General features: G+C 54.4%; 1 protein-coding gene across 9 annotated transcripts in view; it reads left to right on the top strand.

The window, feature by feature from the left end:
* Positions 1-21,187, top strand: part of GRHL1 (grainyhead like transcription factor 1) — a 48,306-nt gene that overhangs the window by 16,548 nt on the left and 10,571 nt on the right. For 6 of the 9 annotated variants that reach the window (XM_021087857.2, XM_085019982.1, XM_021087855.2 and 3 more), the window contains 2 exons: positions 15,150-15,308; positions 20,478-20,565. In XM_021087857.2, the coding sequence (XP_020943516.2) occupies positions 15,150-15,308; positions 20,478-20,565 (247 nt within the window). The remainder of the gene's footprint in view (positions 1-15,149; positions 15,309-20,477; positions 20,566-21,187) is intronic. The other 3 variants (XM_085019980.1, XM_085019983.1, XM_021087854.2) reach the window with 1 other exon arrangement.

Genomic DNA, 21,187 nt, shown 5'->3' with positions numbered 1-21,187 from the left:
GGTTCCTGACACTCCCATCTCATTGAGAAGCCAGTCGATGTCTTCCCTCCTGGTTCACAGCTGAGATCAGTTGCTTGAGGTCCTTCTGGCGGTGAGAAGCAGCAGTTTCCTTTGCGACGCTGGAAGGTGGCGCGCTGGTGAGATGCTGACGTTCAGAATTTGTTGGAGGGCGACACCAGTCAGCTGGGGAGCGAGGGTTAGGAGATGGGGAGGGGGAGGTAAACACGGACTTGGACGATGCAAAGATCTCGTCCCGGGCCAGCTGCGCACCTTGCCCCCACCTGCAGGCGTTCAGGGCGCTGTCCAGCAAACATCCACGCGCTGGCTGTGCCCGTGGCCTGTGCTAGAGCTGCCCCGAGACACCGGTGTTGGAGGTCGGTTGTCCTGTGGGTTAAGTAGGCTTTCGTGGCCTGACATGCTAAGTCTGTAACATCCTGTTTCTAAGGAGAGGAAGCTTGTACAGATAAACTTTGGAGACACAAGTAACTTAGAGGTTGGGCTATCTCTTCTGCGCTAGTCTCAGTGTTTCCAGAACCAAGTGAGTACTTCTGAGTAGGTTCCACTCCAGGGCCTAGGGCTTAATTTTTTTGCTTAGATTGTAAATCCAAGGGTTTTTACAACAGCGTGACGTTTAGTGGGCGATATGAAGCAAGGGCCTCTCAGACCCTGAGGAGCTAAAATAAATAGAAGAAAAGGAAGTCAGGGAGAGAGAGTTTAGTCCTTGGAATGCCAGTTTGACGCCAGGCACTGTGCTGAGATGCCTCCCCTGGGTTTGCACTTTTTACCGAGGCAGTGCTGGTGCTCAGTACCCAGGAGGAAGCATTTAGTCCTCCAGTCAGAAATACACCTGCCGCTGGGTCATGGGAACGAGGTCACGGGGTGGGGGGAGGCAAGACTCCCCCTTGAAACGGACGGAAAGTGCTGACAGGGGAGGATATTGAAAAGTCCTCGTTCATAGAGCAGCAGGATGGAGTCGCTCTGAATCCCTCTAGTAGGCGAGCACCCCTGTTACAGGGAGACTTGACACTGGTGGTTGGGTGAGTGAGGTTTATCTGCAGAGGAGTGGAAGGTAGAAACCAAAAAACAGCTGCATGGCCTCCGCTGAAGACGGGGCCGCCAGCTGTGAGGGAGCCCCGTGGGCCAGGCGAACGCCAGTGGAAGGGGAGTCCGCTGAGGGTGTAGGGACCAGTTGGTGTCGCCAAGCGCACAGTAGGGAACCGGGAACACAGGTACAGTGAGAGCGGGGCGCACGGTGTCCTTGCTGCTTCGAACACGGCTGCGACCTCGTGCACATCAAGCCAACCTTCCAAAGATGTGATGAAACCCCAGGGGTACAAACTATCGAACACGTCTTTCCCAGAGGTGACCTGAGTCCTTCCTGGATGGTGGATCGGGGTACAGCTGCCTTTGGATGCGCACGTTTTGTGTTTTAAACATTAACAGCAGAGAACGTGCCTGCAGACCAGCACCAGGCTCCCGCGGGAGCGAGCCGTATCAGGGCAGCCGCTCCGTGTGGAGCCTGAGTTCGTTTATTGGATGACACGTCTGTGGCTTAAGGATTTGGGTGTTTGGCGGGCGGTGCGGTTGTGGACCCCGCGTGCTTTCTGGTGCCTTGGTCAGACCTGCAGCAGGAGGCGCTGCGGTGTGGTCAGCGTTCTCGCCGGCAGGTGCACCTGCGTCTTTTCCTCGTGGCAGCCTCTGGGCTCTGGGGCGAGAGAACCAGTGTCCGTGCACTCGTGTCTCTTCCCGGTTCTGTTCCCTCACCCACCGCGCCGTCAGTGCGGTGCCTGGGCCTGTGGGAAGGGCGAGGACACCCTGGGAGCAGCGTGACTCCACGCACTGGGACACACAACTCGCAGTGGGAGGACTCCGCGCTTTTCATTATCATCCGTCGGCTCCGAGGGGGATTGTTCTGCAGGATCGCCCCTCGGACCGAACGTTTTGTGTGTCGTGGAGAGGCTCGTGTTACACAAGAAAGAGGATTAAAGTAGAAAGTGGAGGCGGCAGCAACACCCAGGGGCTTTAGCGCGAGCGCCTGGCTTGGGTCGGAGCCCTGGTGTCTCCCCGTGGTCTCCGGTCTCAGCCAAGTGTATGGAGCTCCTGTCGCAGAGTTGAGTCGAGGGGTTGAGGCGGGGGTGGTGTGACCATCCCGGGCACTTGAACTTCAGACGTTGAGTGAGTGCTTGCGGGCTTCGGGTTTATGAGTTTAATGACAGTTTGTTGTTTTGTGTAAGCATAATATTTGGAATTCATTGTGAGAGTAATTTTTAATTTGTTTGCACTGAGCGTATTGCTCACATTTATAGGAATTCCATTCTGGTGAAGCATCAGTCAAGGGCTCCAGTAAAAGAAGGTGTTGCCAGTTTGGTTGCATGAAGCAGGGACAGGTTTGGTTTGTTTCTCAACTTTAAATTTCCAGTGTGAATGGGAGGAGGGAGGTGAGTCAAACGTCTTGCTTGCCGTTGCCATTAAGTGTGGGCAGGAGGTCTAAACGCAGGCGTATCCTCCCTGGCCTACGTCGAAAAGGAAGCCAGGTAGCCAGGCAGCGTCGTTACTTTTCAAACGAAGGTAAGAGACGCTGGAGACCAGACAGGTGCAGGCTGACTCCGCCGACCTGGCCACCACCTCCCCACCCCCGGGGGTCCTGTCCTCGGACCCCAGGGAGACGCGAGGTGGCCCAGGAGGCTTCTGCGCTGACCCCCTTTCGACTCCAGGGCTGTCCTCCTGTGGGTGTCCTTCCCCTATTTGTCAAAGGGAAGAAGAGTCGTTGTGGCGCCAGGAAGATAGTCACGTTCGTTTACAGGGAACGAAGGGTCTTGAGCGAGAGGGTTTGGTGCCAGGAGATCTTTCTGGATCGGAACTTGGGAGAACGCCTGTGATTAGCGGGAGCCGAGGGCGCGTGCTTGGCCGTGGGCAGCCGCCCTGGAGGAAGGGCTCGGGGTCTGATCACGAGGAGGAGGCTTCTCCTTGCGCCTCCTCAGGTTTCCGTTGAAGGCCGGGGCTCTGGGGCTTCGGGCCGGAAGCGTTTGGCGGGTCCGCCGGTGTCTGGGCGGAGGTCCTTCCCCGAAGGAAATGACAGGCGCTGCATGCGGGGGACCGCAGAGCCTGCGGTGACAGTCGCCCACGTGTGCCGCGCGCAGGCCCGAGGCGGGCAGTTTTCCGTTGGACCCGTGGGACACTTGGCAGCGGAGGAGCGTCTCCGTTGGGCGGCGGAACCTGCGCCTGGTGACACGGGTTTGAGGCACCGCGTCTAGTCAGGCGGTCACCACTTGTGCTGCCACTTCAACGTGTTTCTTATTCTTTTTTTGGTCGGTCAGATTTTTCCCCTTCCCCCACCACCCTGCTGCCACGGTCATGAAACAGTCAGCCTCTCTCTAGAACTTTCTTCTTTGACAGTTTGTCCCGTGAACTGTCCTTCTCCTGGGGCCTTCCTGGGGTCTCCTTTTGGAGCAGTTTTCTGTGCTTTCCGCCAGAGTGGCCCCCTGTAAGCCGGACCAGACAGCCCTGACCCCGACCAGACGTCCTTAGCTGTGGTCAAGTCCGCCGGGCAGTGAGGTTTCCGTGTGAAAGGGCAGCGCTTCATGCAAGACTCCAAGTCCTGCGGGCAGCGCGAGCGCGCCCTGCCTTCTGTACTCAGTTGGGACTTTTTCTGGAGCTGTTTCTGAAAGGTCATAGTATCTAATTGGACGTTTTGACTGGAAGTCAGCACGCCCGCCAGGTCGTCCCCTTGTGACCCCCCGCGCCCCCTGTCCTGGGCCAGGAGATGCTGGAAGGAGGTCTGTGTTTTCCTGGTGTCACATCTGCGTCCCGATCTGCATATTGCAAACAAGCATTCTCCTTAGTTGGGACAACAGGTGCCAGAGCACCGTACCCGCCAAGTGTCCCTAAGTTCCCCAGGTGCCGCTGGCAGGATGCGGCAGAGAGTAGGTGGAGGCAGGTCCTCCAGAGTGTCCCCATCTCTCCTGGGGCCTTTGTCCCCAGCTCCCTGCAGAGACTAAAGCCATCGTGCGGGCGGTGTGGGCGGCAGCACCGTGGCAGCAGGAAGGCTGGTGACTGGACTGGCTCCTTGTTATTTCCTCAGGGCAACGCCCCACTTGGTGTGAGAAGATCTCACGGGGCGCTCCCTCTGCCCACGCCCTCGCCGCCCCCGCCTTCCAGCTTGATCGTCTGAGAAAGAACGCACGTCGCCGTTGCCCGTTGGCAGGCGTTCGCTTCATGCCACTGTCACTCTGTCATGGGGTTTTCTAATCACCTCCCATCCCCAGCAGAGGGGAAGCGACTTTCCTGGGATCAGCCGCTGAGTCAGTGGTGGAGTCAGGTTCCGCCTCTGAGTCTGTGCCTGGGTCTCCGATACCTTCCTGGGCTTCATCAGTGAATGAGGCCTGCCTCCCGGGAGTTCGTAGGGGAAAGACGAGGCTCATACACAACTAAGATAATCACAGTTTGTTTGATTTGGGTTTTTTGTTTTTGGTTTTTTTTTTTGGCTTTTGGAGGTAGGAATTTTGTTTGTTTGTTTTGGGGGTTTTTTTTTTTGTTTGTTTTTTTGCCTTTTTTAGGGCCGCTTCCTCGGCATATGGAGGTTCCCAGGCTGGGGGTCTAATCGGAGCTGTAGCCGCCGGCCTACGCCACAGCCACAGCAACATGGGATCTGAGCCATGTCTGCAGTCTACACCATAGCTCACAGCAGTGCTGGAACCTTAACCCACTGAGCGAGTCCAGGGATCGAACCCACAACCTCATGGTTCCTAGTCAGATTTGTTAACCACTGTGCCACGACTGGAACTCCAGGAATGTTGATTAAGGTTCTGCTGTATACAGCAGAAACTGGTAGAACGTGGTAAGTCAGCTACAATAGAAAAAATGTTTAAAGGGTCTGCCGTGTAGTGCTGAGTAAGCGTTGCCATCTAATTAGACTTCAGACTTGGATCTTGGTTTCCTTCCTTCCTTTGCAGTGTCTCCTGCTGCATCGGATTCAGCTGACATAACTGCATGTGAACATACCAGGAAAATGGTGATTTTATTCCCTTTAATTAGTGCGAGAAGACACTGGCACTGACCTCCCGTTGTAGTTTCCATTGTCAGGGGTTTCTAACTCAGAAAAGCTACTTGGACGTGTTTTAGAGCGGTCTTGTTGGCTGATGGGGAGGAGGGGTAAGTTCAGATTTGTTCTAGGGTTTCTCCTTTCAGTGTAATGGATCAGTTACAGTCCAGGAAAGAGGTTGTGCATATGATCTCTTTGCTGGACTAAGTGGGAGTCTGACAGGAGAACAGGTAAAGTGACAGATGCTCCCAGGGGCAGCGGGGACCGTACCTGGGCCGCCGCCGTCTAACGGGGCCGAGCCGACAGCGAATCTCGTGACTCACAGGAAGTCAGGTGGGACATTGGCACAGACTCCTGTTTGATTTGGAATATCGGGACCTTTCCCTTCCTGCCTCGTGATCAGAAAAGAACCTGCTGCCCACAGCCGTCTGGGGGTGACCGTGTTCCGCTTTCCTGCTTCACCAGGAAGGCGCTAGGTACTTCTTCAGGCTTTCTGTGTCGTTGTGGGTTCGAGAGCGTGAACGGGGAGCAGGAGGCACAGGCCTGGCTTTGGCTTCGTGGTCTGTTTGCCGTGTGTCTTTCACTGACGGGCTCTCGGCCGCAGCTGGACGCTGTCTCTCTTGGGTTGGAAGCTGTCGAGTCTCCAGATTCCGAACCGCGGGATGCTCGTGTTAAAGGGAAATGTTTGCGGGACGTTCGCCGTGTACATGGAACAAGTTCCCACCTTGCTGAAGCGTCTTCGTAATGACATCCGCCCATTTTTCTTTTCCTCCTTCCATTAGATCTCTTTTCTTTTTTGTCTTTTTAGGGCCGCACCCGTGGCATATGGAGGTTCCCAGGCTACGGGTTGAATTGGAGCCACAGCTGCCGGCTGACACCACAGCCATAGCCATGCGGGATCCTTAACCCACTGAGCGAGGCCAGGGATTGAACCCATGTCCTCAGGGATACTAGTCTGGCTCATTAACTGCTGAGCCACGATAGGAACTCCCATCTCTTTTCTTTTTTCTTGCACATGTTTACCAGGCAGTTAGAACTCACTTGAACTGTCTCATTGTACACCAGGGTACACCAGTGACCGCGTGTGAAGTTGCCACAGGTGGTCAGGCGTGCTCGCGGCCCTGTGTGCTGACACTTCCAAGAGCCTGGTGTATATCATCTGTCTTAAAAGGACAGAACACCATTCTCCCTTGAAAAATTTTTCCTGTCATTATCGATCAATTCAGTTCATTTCTAACGTCCTCCCAGGAAATTCTGCGCAAGGCAGATGCTGTGTTGCTACCGTGCGGAAGAACCGCCTGGAAGGCCCGCTGCAGAGCGTTGGCTTTCTCAGCTGTTCACTCCTTCAGCACACTAGCGACGGTGCTGCTCCCCGCAAGTGCCACGAGGGAGTGAAAAGCAATGCGGGCATCCAGGCTGTCCTTAGAAGAGGCGACACTCTGTGGGGCGGTACCGGTCACAAGTGAGGTTTAAAAATGCGCCTGAGATTTCCGGGAAAAGCGGTGCTTCCAGCTCTGAGAGTCGAAGGCTTCATGGAAGAGATGACACTGGCCACCGGCTTTGGGAGGTTGCAGCTGTGGAATATTCCACAAAGGCTCTTTGGACCTTTTTTCCTCCACAGGGTAGCTGTTGTGAATTTAAGTGGGAAAGAGGTGCCTGGAACAGCTTTGTCCACGCAGGCGTTTTGATGCCTTGAGGTCCTGGTGTCTGGGGTGCAGGGAACAGGGTTGGGACTTGTCTTCTGCAAAACTTGAATCTTGCAAGAACGTGGTAGAATGACTGCCCCTGTCCGTACGACCCGAAGCTACGAGTGAAAGGATGACAAGCTTAATGATTAAATACAGACTGTTAGGTGCCTGACATTCCTGTAAAGGAAGGCTGGTCACTGTCGCTGACGTTTCGAAGTACAAAAGGGAATGGATGCAGAATATTCCCCCGTGGCTCGCCGCGGGGACCTGCCTGTGCCCTGGCACTTAGCACGGCGGTCTCTGTAGGTGCATCAGTGAGCCTCTCACTACCATGGTCTTTTCCAGATTGAGGGGTACATGTGGCCACCCTAATTACTTATTCAACAAATACTTCTGTAATGTCCCCTGTGTGTAAAACTACTGGGAGAGTTCCCGTTGTGGCTCAGCGATAGCAAACTCGACTAGTATCCATGAGGATACACGTTCGATCCCTGGTGTCGCTCCGTGGGTGAAGGATCCGGTGTTGCTCTGAGCTGTGGTGTAGGTCGCAGACATGGCACGGATCTGGCGTGGCTGTGGCGTAGGCCGGCAGCTGCAGCTCCAAGTCCACCCTGAGCCTGGGAACCTCCATGTGCTGTGGGTATGGCTCTACCAAGAAAAAGAAAAAGAGAGAAGCTGCTGAGGCCGATGTCTGGGCTTCAGCAGGGTGACTGAGGTGTCCAGGTCTGCTTGGAGGAAAGATATGAACGTAAGTAACCTGTGAACGTGGGCAACACAGTATCTAACCTCTGAGCCTCATCTGGGAAGTGGGGTCAGAATAGGACCAATCGCATGGGTGGTTTTGAGGGCCGAGGAGTCAGGTCCACGGTAGTAGGAGTCGACAGACGGAACTCGGATGTCATGGCAGCCTGCGTTTTCGTGTGGCTGGAGTTTGGGGTCATTCATTCAGCGAACCTGTGTTCTCAGCGGCCAGGCACTGCCAGGGTGTTTTGGGAATCTGCAGGTGAGCAGGACACGGCCCCCTTCTCAGGAAATTCAAAATGCAGCGGAGGAGGTGGCCGCTGTGGCACCTGCAGGGACAGACGTAAACATGAAGAATAGACGTTCCTTTAGAACCCGGCGCTGCCGTGAGCTGTGGTGTGGGTCGCAGATGCGGCTCGGATCCTGCGTGGCTGTGGCTACCGCTCCGATAAGACCCCTAGCCTGGGAACCTCCATGTGCTGTGGGTGCGGCCCTAGGAGAAAAAAAAAAAAGATACACAAAAAAGGCACTTTAGAAAAGGAGAATCAGAGACACTTCCTTGAGGTGACCCCGAGTGACTCCTCAGGGTGGGAAGACCTAGCCAAGCACCCAGAGCCCCGCGCGCGCGCGCCTGTGAACCCCAGCTGTGTGCGCGCAGAGCTAAAGGGGAGCTGGACGCCTGGGCAGGAGGCAGGGCCCGGATCCCGAGGCCCTGTCATGCCCTCGCCCCGCCAGCAGGTCGTCTCAGACCCTTGGCATCTGTGGACCAAGGGGGTAGAGTTTCTTCGAGAGTTTTCATATTGTTTTCAATTCAGTGATAAGACTTAAAAATCACATGTGTATTCTGGTTGCCACTTGCTGGCAGGTTTCCTTGCTAATGTTTATGCTCAGGTGCTAGCTTGGAGCCCGATAAAGGCCAATGCTGTGTGAGCCAATGTTATGTGGCTGTTTGACTAGAGTAGTATTTCTTTTTTTGTCTTTTTTTTTTTTTTTTTTTTTTTTGTCTTTTTAGGGCCACACCCGCAGCATATGGAGATTCCCAGGCTAGGGGTCTAATTAGAGCTGAAGCCGCCAGCCTACACCACAGCTCACGGCAAAGACGGATCCTTCACCCACTGAGCGAGGCCAGGGATCGAACCCCCAACCTCATGGTTCCTAGTCGGATTTGTTGACCACTGAGCCACAACGGGAACTCCTAGAGTAGTATTTCTCACACTAGGATCTGGATATGTCTTTGTGGGTTCGGCCACTTTCTTTCTCTTTGAAAAAGGATGTCTGCATTATTCTCCTTTGAGAAACACTGCTGTAGGTGGTAGGAATTGGGGCTGACAGGGTGGGGTGTGTCGCGTGCTGTGTGTGAGTGCTGAGAATTTAGTCCATCACACAGACCGTGGTGAGTGATGGGAAACTGCGGCGTAAGAGTGAATGACTGTGTCTGTGGCGATACTGGTGTGAGGCCAGTGCCTGACGTCAGGGAAGCGGTCCTGCCCCCTTTCCATGCTGTCGCCCGGCTTGTAGCCGTTTGATTGTGTAGAGGGCCCTCGCCTCCAGCTGGAAGAAAGAAGGGTTCGTTTGTGTACATTTGCATGAGCTCTTTTGTTATCGAGTGTTTTGATTGATTTTGTAGAGGGCCACGGTTGTGGGTGTTTACCGTTCTGTGAGGATTCGCAACTTCCTAAGGTAGGATTTGGAACGATGGGTGGATTTCTCTCTACCCCTGGTGTTTCGGGGTCTCATGACCAGCTTTCAGTGCAGCCCCATGTAGTAGTAATGGGCATTTGGAGAATCACAAAAAGTATACTCAACCCTGGAAGAAGTTTTTAATTTTATTTACAAAAATTGTATTTTTGTCTTTTAGGGCCGTACCCGCGGCACATGGAGGTTCCCAGGCCAGGGGTCAAATCGGAGCTGTACCTGCCAGCCTACACCACAGCCACAGCACCTCCAGATCTGAGCCACATCTGTGACCTAGCCCACAGCTCAGGGCAACGCCGGGTCCTTAACACGCTGAGCAGGGTCAGGGCTCGAACCCGAATCCGCATGGGTACCAGTCCGGTTCATTTCTGCTGAACCACAACAGGAACTTCGTTTTTTTGTTTGTGTGTAAAATGTTTCATCCCCTCATTGAGAAAACCATGTATTGATGGTCAAGTGTTTTACGCGTTATAACAACAGTGTTAAAATACTGGGTAAGATTCCACCTAAATCTCTCAGCGGGAAGAAAATGAAGCCTCTTATTTTGATGTCAGTTTCCTTTCTTGAACGTGAATGATAATACAGAACAAGTATTCCTCTTGTGGTAAATCTGCAAAAAGGAACAGCCTTTTTGTTCGTGAAAATTACCCTAATACAGTACATTTAAGTAAGTTGGTTTCGTCACTTGGCTTCTGACTCCGCAGCTTATGGTTGCTGCGACTTCTGCCCGAGGAATTCTGAGCGCTTTGTCAGTGCTGTCTTTCTGTGAATTAGGTGGGTGAAAAATGCTCCTATGATTTCTCCCCACGGGTGAAATGCACTTGTTAAAGCCACATGCCCGATTCCTCCCTCTAGTCTAAAGGTTTTACTGGAATTGGGCCTTGGTTTGTGGTATTATTATTTCTTTTTTATTTTTTATTGTTTTGGCTTTTTAGGCCTGCACCTGCGGCATAGGGAGGTTCCCAGGCTAGGGGTCCAATCGGAGCTACAGCCGCCGGCCGACACCACAGCCACAGCCACGCCGGATCCTTAACCCATTGAGCGGGGCCAGGGATCGAACCCGCAACCTCTTGCTTCCTGGTCGGATTTGTTTCCACTGCGCCGTGATGGGAACCCCCTGGTTTGTGGTATTGATGGGAAGGAAAGTCCCCAGGGGCAGGTAGGTTGGCGGAGATAAGTTGGGGGGCTCCACGAAATTGGTTCCTGGCTGCTCTTGCCGTGCTGGCTGGGAGATGAAGCGCGATGGCCGCCTGTGTTTTGAGCGTGTCCTGGTTCCTTCCGTCTTGTTTTCTTTGTTTGTTTTTCCACCTGAGGAGGAGCCAGCGGGGTGAACAGGCCTGTGGGCCACGTCGTGGCTCCAGGGAGAACCGCCGCAAACGAGCTCTCGGTCTGCTGTCTCCGTGGTTCCGCGCTCGCACGATCCGTACAGGCTCATCCTCTGACGGTGCACGTCTGCGTTTTGTTCTTTTCTTCGCATTTCCAAACTGAGGTGTGCAAACAAAATGAAATCTCTCGCAGAGTTCGGAGGGCATGAATTCCTGGCCAAGAATGAGGAACCGTCTTAGCAAAACGGGCTGGACATTTAAAGAGGAATCTTGCTGAGCGTCTCCCACCTGCTTAGCAAGGTTTTTGTTTTGTTTTGTTTTGTTTTTTTGTGGTTAGCTTCTTTCTGTCTAGTGGTTTTGGGTGGGAACAGTAATTGCTCATCTTTGGAGGTTTATGTTCCGATTGCTTGAATGAAATCAAACATTTCCTCCAAATCAGTGGCGAGGAAGCATGAAAATAGAGAGAGGGCATCGTTTGAGTTCCTAAAGCTCTTTACATCATTCCGAGAAGGAGCCTCCTCTCAGACTTGAGAACGTGTGTGTGCGTGTGTGTGTGCGTGTGCACGAGTGTGCGTACACGCACCTGTGGTGAGAGGAGCTGCCCGTGAGGTGGCCCGTCTTTCTCTTCCTCTCTTTCCCACCCTCTCCCTGGAGGCGATACCGGGTTGTCCCGTGATCTCCTTCTCAAGTGGCCTCTGCCCGGTGCGAACGGCCTGAGCATTCCTTTTGTCCACACGAGGCGAACCTGCCCGGTGACCCGGGCTGGGACCAGAACTTAGACGTGCTGCTTTTCGGAGCAAAGCCCTTCCTGCGGGCCCCCTTACTCCGGCTGGAACAGACCTCGCAAGCCTTGCCAGCCGTAAGCACGGCGCGCGCGTCCCCCTCCGGGCCAGCGTGTCCTGCGAGTGTCCGGCTTGTTCTTGTCCCCCCCTGTTTTTCTCCTGTGGGCCTTCCGCCCACTGTCCTTGGACCTCCCGTCCCCGGGCCTGGACCGCACACGTCTTGCCACTCCTCACCGCTGGGTTTGCGCGTCTGTCTAGACAAGGCGGCGCTTTTCGATGCTGGCAAGGTCTCTAATAGAGGTGGAGACCCGCCCCGTTTGGAAAGACTTGACATGAGACCTAGACGCACAGAACGCCTCGCAGAGAATCCTGAGTCGCGGCGAGGGGCGTTCACGTCTCTCCGAAGGCTCCAAGTCTGTGCTGCTCCTGGGGTCTGCCTCCTGCTTCCTGCTGCTTTGACTAGAAACTTGACCCTGGGGAGCGAGGGGAGGGGAGGTGTGGGGCTGGATTACCATGGAATCCTCTGGTGAGGGGAAACTCACTTTGGGCAGAGACCTCCTGGAGTTGTTGGCGGGGGGCAGTTGTTTTTGAGTTAGGGATGGAGCCGTGGGGCCTAGAATGATGGAACCGTTCCGGCTTTCTATTTGGTTGTGAAATGAGAAAGGCGGTGGTGTGGCTGCGTGGGTGGGCTCAGCTGTCTGCATAGACTGCCGGCCCTCTGTCTGTCTTTCTGTCTCTGGCTTTTTGTCTGCCTTTCTGTCCTTCTTTTCATCTGTTCTGTCTGCTGTCTTTTAACTTCAATTTATGAATCGTACATGAAATGTTTTTCATTTTTTATTTTATTTTATTTTTTGGCTTTTTAGGGCCGCACCCAAAGCATATGGAGGTTGCCAGGCTAGGAGTCCAGTCAGAGCTGCAGCTGCCAGCCTACACCACAGCCACAGCAACAGGGGACCCGAGCCATGTCTGTGACCTACACCACAGCTCACGGCGATGCCAGATCCCTGACCCACTGAGCGAGGCCAGAGATCAAACCCGCATCCTCATGGATCCTAGTTGGATTCACATCTGCTGTGCCACAAAGGGAACTCCTGAAAGGTTACTTAAAAAAATAAATAGAAAAACGATATAAAGTTAAAGCAGTAAGTTTCTGTAATAGATTTGAAATTCATGTGTCCCTTTTGCCTCCATAGCTAGATTTAGGTATTTTAAAAAGTAAAGCAATTTGCTTATTTGCTGAAAATGAGTTAAGTGGCAAGAAAAATCAGGCTGGATCAGGCCCTCCGAAATCAGGAGCCCTGCCGAGTACCAGGAAAGGAGGGAGAAAATGGACGCAGCCTGCTCGGTAGTTACCGCCCGGTCGGGGATATAAGACACAGCCCCTCTGAAAATGACACGCCAGGAGTGTCTGTCGTGGCTCTGCTGTTAACAAACCCGACTCAGAGCCATGAGGATGCGGGTTCAATCCCTGGCCTCGCTCAGTGGGTTAAGGATCCGGCGTTGCCTTGGCTGTGGTGTCGGTCGCAGATGCAGCTCGGCTCCGGCGTGGCTGTGGTGTAGGCCGGCAGCTGTAGCTCCCATTCAACCTCTAGCCTGGGAACCTCCATGTGCCGTGGGTATGGCCCTAAAAAACCAATAAATAAATAAAAATTTTAAAACACTGAAAATGAGAAGCCATTCCAGGTAGTAAAGCAACGCCAGGGCATCTGTCCGGGGTGAGCCCTCGCCTTGGGAAGAGAGGTGGCAGGAGAGCCGCGAGAGTCCTGGGTGTGGATCCCAGCCCTTTGCTCTCTACCCGGGGACGGTTTAAAAAAATCTCTCCAGGAGTTCCCGTCGTGGCGCAGTGGTTAACGAATCCGACTAGGAACCATGAGGTTGCGGGTTCGGTCCCTGCCCTTGCTCAGTGGGTGAACGATCCGGCGTTGCCGTGAGCTGTGGTGTAGGTGGCAGACGCGGCTCGGATCCCGCGTTGCTGTGGCTCTGGCGTAGGCCGGTGGCTACAGCTCCGATTCAACCCCTAGCCTGGGAACCTCCATATGCCGCGGGAGCGGCCCAAGAAATAGCAGCAACAACAACAACAAAAGACAAAAAGACAAAAAAAAAAAAAAAAAAAAAATCTCTCCAGGCCTCACGTGTAAACTCAGGAGAGCACGCCCTCCCCGGGCGGTGGCTGTGCGGTGGGATGGTGTGTGCGAGGGGGGGGCCCGGCGCAGGTCCCCAGACAGGACGCGCTCACGGCCGTCGGCCCCGTGTCGCAGTGCGGGATGCTTGGGGACTTTCTGGACGAGGGCCTGGAGGCGGAGGCAGAGAGGAGCTGTGGAGGCGACAGGACTGGGACAGGAGGCCGCGGGGGAGGAAGAGGGACGAGGACGGAGGGGAGGCGCGGTGCGTGGACCCGGCTGAGTGGAGCTGGTGAAGGGACAGCAGGGGAGAGGCGACTTTTAAATCTAAATCTGTGCATTTGGACGAGGTCTCAGCCCCTCAGGATGCTTTGGTCTCCTCCTCCTCATAAACAGCATAGAGACCAGAGCAAGAGGGGAAACCCTGGTTCGGCGTTTTGCGAACCTTCTAGAGCGCGTTCTTTGTCCTCGTGGCCCTAACTTTTTCCTCGTCACCCTCTGTTCCCACTCCCTTCTGTGCTGCCTTTTTATAGGTTTTCCCCTCTTCTGACGTAAGCTTCTCCCTCTCTGGGTCTCACTTCAGCCCCTGGCATTCCACGTGACGGTGGTCGATCTGTCCTTGGTCGGTAGGGCGACAGGGTTGTCGACTCGTGGGCTCAAAGGAATCCAGAGTCTTGGGTCTTGGAAACGTGCCAACCTGTTTTTAAAACTGTAATTCCAGCAGTACCCGCTATGTGGCGCGCGTGCATCAGAAATAAATTCTAACGCTAAAGCTTTGAAGGGGAGCTCAGTGGCCTGGAGACCGTGTGTGCAGAGGTTAGAATCTAGAATCACAAATCTGGGGGTGGGGGCGGGGATGGAGCACGTTCATTTTCCGTACAAGATTCACCTGGGTCTCAGTACCAGCCTTCGTTACCACTTTAATACTGAGACTAGTTTCACAAATTCCAGAATATGAGAACATAGATATTACAGGTTCTCCTAGGAGATGGTATAGGCAGAAATACAGGCAGATTCCCAAACAATTTGTAATAATCTATAAAACAGCTGTAAAGAGAACCTAGGCCATTTGGAACGTTTTAAAATGACGTTAAGACGAGCAGTCTCATCTACTGTGTGATATTAAATAAATATTCTGGGGGGGAGAATGATAGGAGTCAAAGCTGCTATCTAATTTTTCCCTTTTAAAGTCTGCCATTCCTATGATCAAAGGTGGTTTTAAAATAAACCCTTTATGGGAGTTCCCGTTGTGGCGCAGTGGTTAATGAACCCAACTAGTATCCATGAGGATGCAGGTTCGATCCCAGCCTTGCTCAGTGGGTTAAGGATCCGGAGTTGCTGTGGCTGTGGGGTAGGCCGGCAGCTGCAGCTCCTATTCAACCCCTAGCCTCGGAACCTCCTTATGCCTCAGGTGCAGCCCTAAAAAGACAAACAAATATATAAAATAAACCTTTTATAATCTCTTTTCAAAACCTCCTTTTGGAGTTCCCTGGTGGCTCAGCAGGTTAAGGATCCAGTGTTGTCACTGCTGTGGCACAGGTTGCTGTAGTGGTACAGGTTCGACCCCAGCCTGGGAACTTCCACATGCCACAGATGCAGCCAAAACAAAAACCGAAAAACAAAACCCTCCTCTTGAATGAGAAGCGAGCTCTCATCTAGGGCGCGTGGGGACAGTGTTGGTGACACCGGTGTTTTACAAGCTGTGCACAGTCGGCCTTCGGGGCCTGTTGCTCACGGAAGCTTTTCCTCCCTTGCAGGTTTTCATCTCGGTGAACTGCTTGAGCACAGATTTCTCTTCTCAGAAGGGCGTGAAGGGCTTGCCTCTGAACATTCAGATCGACACCTACAGTTACAACAACCGCAGCAACAAGCCCGTGCACCGGGCCTACTGCCAGATCAAGGTCTTCTGTGACAAGGTGAGGCAGGGGCCGGGCGGGGCCTTCCTCGCGGGAAAAGGCCAGCGTCTTTGGAATGTTTGAGTCCCTAAGGACGTCTGGCTGGTCACACAGACAGCTTCTTGCCAATGAGCTACAAATGTGTTCTGGCCACGCCAAGTTAGGTCCCACAGGGGAACAAAATAATCTCCTTCCGACTGAAAAGCCAGAAGGGGCGACAAGCACATTTTGTTGGGCGGGTCCAATGAGGGCGACATCCCGCTGCCCCCGGCCCTCGCGGGGCCCTGCGGGCAGTGGCCGGGGTCGAGGAGCTGTGCCTGAGCTCTGCCGCGGGCCCTGCGGACAGTCACCACCGGCTCACCTCCCTCCGGCCCTCGGCAGGTGGTCAGCCAGCTCGGCGGGCAGGAGTCACAGGGTCGCAGGCCTCTGACAGCGGCCGGGAGGCCGGGCAAGAGCGTGGTTTTGGCGACAGGTCTTTGCCCTCATGTGCAGAGGAGAGAGATGGGCGCTTTGGGCAGGTGCAGAGCCAGGGGCTCAGCTGGGTCAAATCCAGAGAGACGCTCGGGGGCCCTCGGGCTCCTGGGGATTGGAGACATCGGGGCCTCGCCCTGGGCGGAGCCGTCCCAGAGCTAAGATGGAAGAACCGACTTTTCCCTCTCAGACTCTCCCACTGCCGGCCCCTCTTCATCCTGCTGAAACCCCTCTGTTACTCGGGTGCCTTCGGAGGTACTGGGAAGCTGGACGGGTGTTTGCCGTCAGAGGCCCGGTGTCCGACTCGAGCTCTGGGGACGCAGAGCACAGGCCTGGCCCCGGGGCTGAGCTGAGACCGGCCTGGTCCCCAGGCCTCCCCAGACGCCAGGCTCAGCCCCGCCCTGTGCCCGGACGTGCTCGGGTAGCTTTCTCTCGCTGCTGTTAACAGATGACACAGACTCAGAGGCTCAGAAGAGCGCGCGCCCGTCATCTTAGAGTTCTGCAGGTCCCGGGTCTTTCTGGGCTGAAACCGAGCTGCTGGCAGGCCGCCTCCCTCTGCTGTCGGGGGAGACCCGGCGCCTGCTCTCTGCTTTCCGCAGGCTGCCCGCAGTCCTTGGCTCGGGGCCCCCAGCTTCAGGGCCGTCCTCGCCCCCCTTCTCGGGCCCTCCTCGTCGATGGACACTTGGGATTAGATTGGGTTCATGCAGGTGACCCAGGAGACGGTCTGGGCATCAGGCATGAACGTCTTTGGGGGGCATTAGTCTACACCCGCAGATTTGCAGATGCCAGGTCGTGTCTGCGGTGGAGCGCGGCTTGCGGCTGCAGCTCAGGTTTCTCCCCTTCATACCACACTCTTTTTTTGTTTTTTTCAGTCAAAGAAAAACTATCTGAATATCCATGTTCTTTTTCTAAAAATCTAGGGGGAAATTAAAATTTTATTGGTTTAATTAAAAAATTTTCATATCTGCTATTTGGGTTTTTTTGTTTTTTTTTTTTTTTTTTTTTTTTTTTTTTTTTTTTGTCTTTTGTCCTTTTAGGGCTGCACCTGCAGCATACGGAGGTTCCCAGGCTAGGGGTCTAATCAGAGTTGTAGCCGCCGGCCTACACCACAGCCACAGCAATGCCGGATCCAAGCCGCGGCTGTGATCCTTAACCCACTGGGCGAGGCCAGGGATCGAACCCACAACCTCATGGTTCCTAGTCGGATTCGTGTCCACTGTGCCACAATGGGAGCTCCATAAGTTCATTTTTTGAATGCACTGAAGATGTTTGTTCTTGCCGAGACTGGGCAGGCCTCACATGGGAACCACGGAGGAGGCCTGCTCTGGGGCCCTCAGGCCGGCGTGACCTGCACCTGCATCAGCGCCCCCCAGAGGCAGCCCCGCATCAGGGCCTGTCCTCAGGGGTCAGGACGGCGTCTTAGAGACCGTGTTTTCACTTCTCATCTGTCGTGAGCTGCTTCTGCTTCTATAAAATACAAGAAAAATTCAGATGAATTATTAGAAAAAGGAAATGAAACGTGAAGTCATACAAATTATAGGCTCCGATTTTTTATTTGCCTCAACAGATATAAAATCTAATTGTTTTCCAAATGCTTGCCCAGTTTCTGGTGTGTCTTTCCTCAGACTCTGACCGTTCATGGACTGAGCCGGTCACACTTGGGATTTGCCTGGGATTTCAGCACAAGTTAGCAGAGACTCGAGTTTCCCGCATCAGGCAGTCAAAACCGAGTAAGCAGTTTTCAGGAGAAGGAACGGCACTGATTGAGGCTCTTAAGCAAATTCGGTTTTAATATGAAGCCTTTTCAAGGGGGACCCCTGTACTGATTTAGGAAATGGAGAGCTGGAGAGCTTTCGGGAATTGTCCCGTCATCCTCTTACTCAGCGGGCACACAGCGGGTAGAAGCCAGCCTTGTGCCGGGTGCCCGGGCGCCGACGTGCCCTGTGCAGCAGATGCCCTTTCTCCGGGGTCGCAGGGGTGAGGTCTGGGGGCCGCCGCTGAGTTTCGGGCGCGTGTGATGGGACTGCACTCCCCAGGGTCTCGCCCGGCGTGTCCCGTGAGCAGGCCAGAGTCTGTCGCTGTGTCTCCATCCCTGGGGTGTGAGCTCTGTGGTGGTGGAAGGAGAACCCACAGAGCCGTGCTGGAACCAGGTGCCTGCGTGTGGGGGTGCTCCCTGCAGCCTTCTGGGGGGCCTTCTCTGTAAGCCCCCTGCAAGCATGCCCTGCCTGCCTCCCGCATTGGCTGGAGGAGAGGGCCCCGTCGGGGGGAGGCGGTGGGTCTCCTCCCCGCCCCCAGCCCTCCCGGCCTGAGGATGTGGCGCTGTCGTGCAGTAGCCGGGGCCCTGGGGCCCTGGGGACAGAGCAGGTGACGTTAGACACCCCAGCCCCCGTTTTATCTCCACCGTTAGGGTTCATGTGAAATCCCGCACGAGAAGAAAATATTCTGTGTATACTGTGTGTCATGAATTTTCACGGTCCTGGAGCCTTTCAGCCCCTGGGACCCCACAGCCACTCCAGATTCTCCTGCCCCTGGTTGTCAGCTCCTGCCTCCAAGCGCGTCGTCTCTCCGGGCTCGAGCTCCTCTTCTCTGCGGCCCTGTCCCCTGGCTCCGTGATCCTCTCCTTCCTGAGCTCCGACGCACCAGGACCTGTGCCCGTCAAATTCATTTCCCTCTGCTGCCTCTGAGGTTTACCTTGTCGGTGCTGGATGTTTCTGTAACCCCGAGAATCTTCCTGGGCGCGGTGTCATCCTTTCAGGTCTCCTGTGTGCAGGTTGGCCGGTGGGCCTGGGCCAGGGCTCAGCATCAGGCAGTTTCACTCCTGTACCGAGGCCCGGCATCCTGAGCTCTGACCGCTGCCCCGGGCACTCGCTGGGCACAGGCACTGTGTGGGCCCGTGTGAGTTTCAGGCCCTGCTCTCCTGGCTTCTTGGGTGTCTTCACTCCCCCTGCGGGTGGCGTCCTTGTGCTCCGTGGGGTCCCCGGGGCCCTCCGAAGGCCTCTGGGCTGCTTTGTCTCGAACCTTTCCCTTTGCTGCTCCGGCCTGGCCATGGCCTTGCCGTGGCCCCCCTGCGTCCTCAGGCCAGGAACCTCCCAGATGCCCCCCGAGGGCCGTGGCACCTGGAGGGCTCACCTAGCCTGCTTCCTGTTTCAGGAATTGCTGTTCTTTGCTGCCTGGCGGCTGGGCCTTAAACATCCTTGTTGCAGGTGTTTTGGGGTCTTTTTTCAGTTGTTTCTGAGCGGAGGGCACGTGTGGCCTGGGGTGATCCATCCTTGGGGAGGCAGAAGCCCCTTTTCATTCTTCGCAGATACAGCTGATGAGTAAGGAAGGAATTGTCCTGTTTTGTAAAAATACCTCCGAGGGGGTATAACTTACCGCTTACGTGAACTTAGTCTCTGGTTGGCTAGGCGATTGCCGACACCTGCGCGTCCTCTGTCAGGGAGGTGACGTTTCTGTCATTACCACACAGCAGCGTTTGTAAGCAGGTCGTGTGGTTTTGATGCGTCCGCAGCGGAACCCCTTTTAAAGGAGGCAGGAGGTGGTTTTGTTTCCCACGTTGTGCAAGTGGCTTTCTTGTGTGATCGCGCCAGAATCAGTGGGCTGGTGTTTTTGTCTGCTCTCTTGCTATCAGGGAATTTATTTGTAGAAAAATAAGGTCACCGGCTCGTGCTTACCTGGACATCTCGGTAAAGAAACCTGTGCCAGAAATAAAGGCTGATAGGTCGGTCAGAGCGACGACTGAGTCGTTTTGTTTGTATTGCGCTTACTTAATTTCAGGTCGTGTTTGTTCCGACACGCTTGTGGCTTCAGTCGTGTGGCCCTGCCGTTCCTTGTCTGGTCGGAGCCGGCTGTGTCCGTGTGTCGTCTTTACAGGCCTGGGAGCACACTTTCCCAAGTGACTTCACTGCGGATTTCTAGTTCGGTGTTGGCTTTGGGGCGTCCTGGCCGTTGTCTGTCACTGACGTAGTGCCAAGTCCTTGGACAGCGGCACAGCTCTCGGGCCACGCTGGCCACACAGGGAAATACACGCAGAGCTGGTCCCTTTGGGTTGTCTCGCAGGAGAAGTCACTGGTGTCTTTGCAGCCAGCGTCTGTCACAGCAGCCCATCTTGGTAGGTTTCCGTTTAACCGTAGCTGTCGCTGACGGGGGGGTTGCTCTGTCTGTTTGTTCTTTTTTTGTTTTGTTTTTTTTTAGTTCATTTTTCGTAGTTTATTACATTTATAGTTGTACAATGATCATCACAATCCAATTTTATAGGATTTCCGTCCCACAGCCCCAGCGCATCCCCCCACCCCCCAAACTGTCCCCTTTGGACACCGTAAGTTGCTCTGTGAGTTGGCGTCTGGTCTGCAAAGTTCATCGTGTCCTTTTTTCAGATTCCACGTGGCAGTGAGAGCATCTGATGTCGGTGTCTCATTGTCTGGCTGACTTCGCATAATTTCTAGGTCCATCCGTGTTGCTGCAAATGTCTGTTTGTTCTTGGAACGAGTGTTGTTTTCCTGGGACGTCATGTCATTAAAAATGGTTTAAGCATATGGGCTTTTGAGAGGAGGCGACTGCGATAAGCTCCACGGATGACACAAGCGGTGCAGCGCATCTCCAGAAACGAGCCCCCCGCACAGGGGCGGGGGTGGGGGTGGGGGGCGCAGGAGAAGGGCTCCGTCTGCAAGGGGGCCACGTGCACAGATAAATAAATTCCTGTCTCGTCTTCTCTTGACCCAGGGAGCTGAGCGGAAGATCAGGGATGAAGAACGAAAACAGAGCAAAAGAAAAGGCAAGTGTACTGACCCCAGCTCCCAGTTGAACGCCTGTAAGTAGAAGTGTTCCCACCAGGGGTTTTCGCCCTTTCCCCGCAGGACAGAGGCGCGGGTTCGAGCAGAGACGGGGCGTGGGGACAGGTTTCACCGCAGCCAGACGCCAGACAGATGAGGGGCGAGGCGCAGGGCTTCGCTTGGGGAGCTGCGGGAAGGATTCTGAGTTTTCCCGGAGGTCGGGCTCAGCGGCCCAGGTCGTTGGCTCCAGTCCTGAAAAATACTACGAGTTCCACCCAGATAGCCGATGATGAAACTGGAACATGTCTAGAATTTTAAGAATGATGATAGCACCCTTTGGAATTTGGGTGGTCTTAATTAATTCCCAATGAGTGTAGTTTTCTGTGCTCAAATATTCCAATGTTTGTAGAATCTATAGGGCCTCTCTTTCGACATTTTACCGGGAAAGCTTTTTTGTTTCTTTCTTTCTTTTCTTTTTTTTTCAAATGACCATTATTCATGGTCAAAAATCCCATTAGTTCCCAGCTAATGGAGGAAAAGCAAGCTGCCCTTTGTGGGCAGTGAGTGGTCCATGGGCCCTCCTGCTGGCATCGCAGGCCAGCCTCGCCATGTCACTTCCGAGCTAACTGGCCCAGACGGCTCATCACTGAGCCCTTCGGG

Source organism: Sus scrofa, chromosome 3 (genome assembly GCF_054392235.1).
Source record: "Sus scrofa isolate SSC_HxYL_T2T_F1_AM1 chromosome 3, Sscrofa_HxYL_maternal_Yorkshire_Landrace_v2.0, whole genome shotgun sequence".
Classification (NCBI taxonomy): Eukaryota; Metazoa; Chordata; class Mammalia; order Artiodactyla; family Suidae; genus Sus; species Sus scrofa.
Note: the sequence above shows the minus strand (reverse complement) of the source record. Positions and strands in the feature narration are given on the sequence as shown.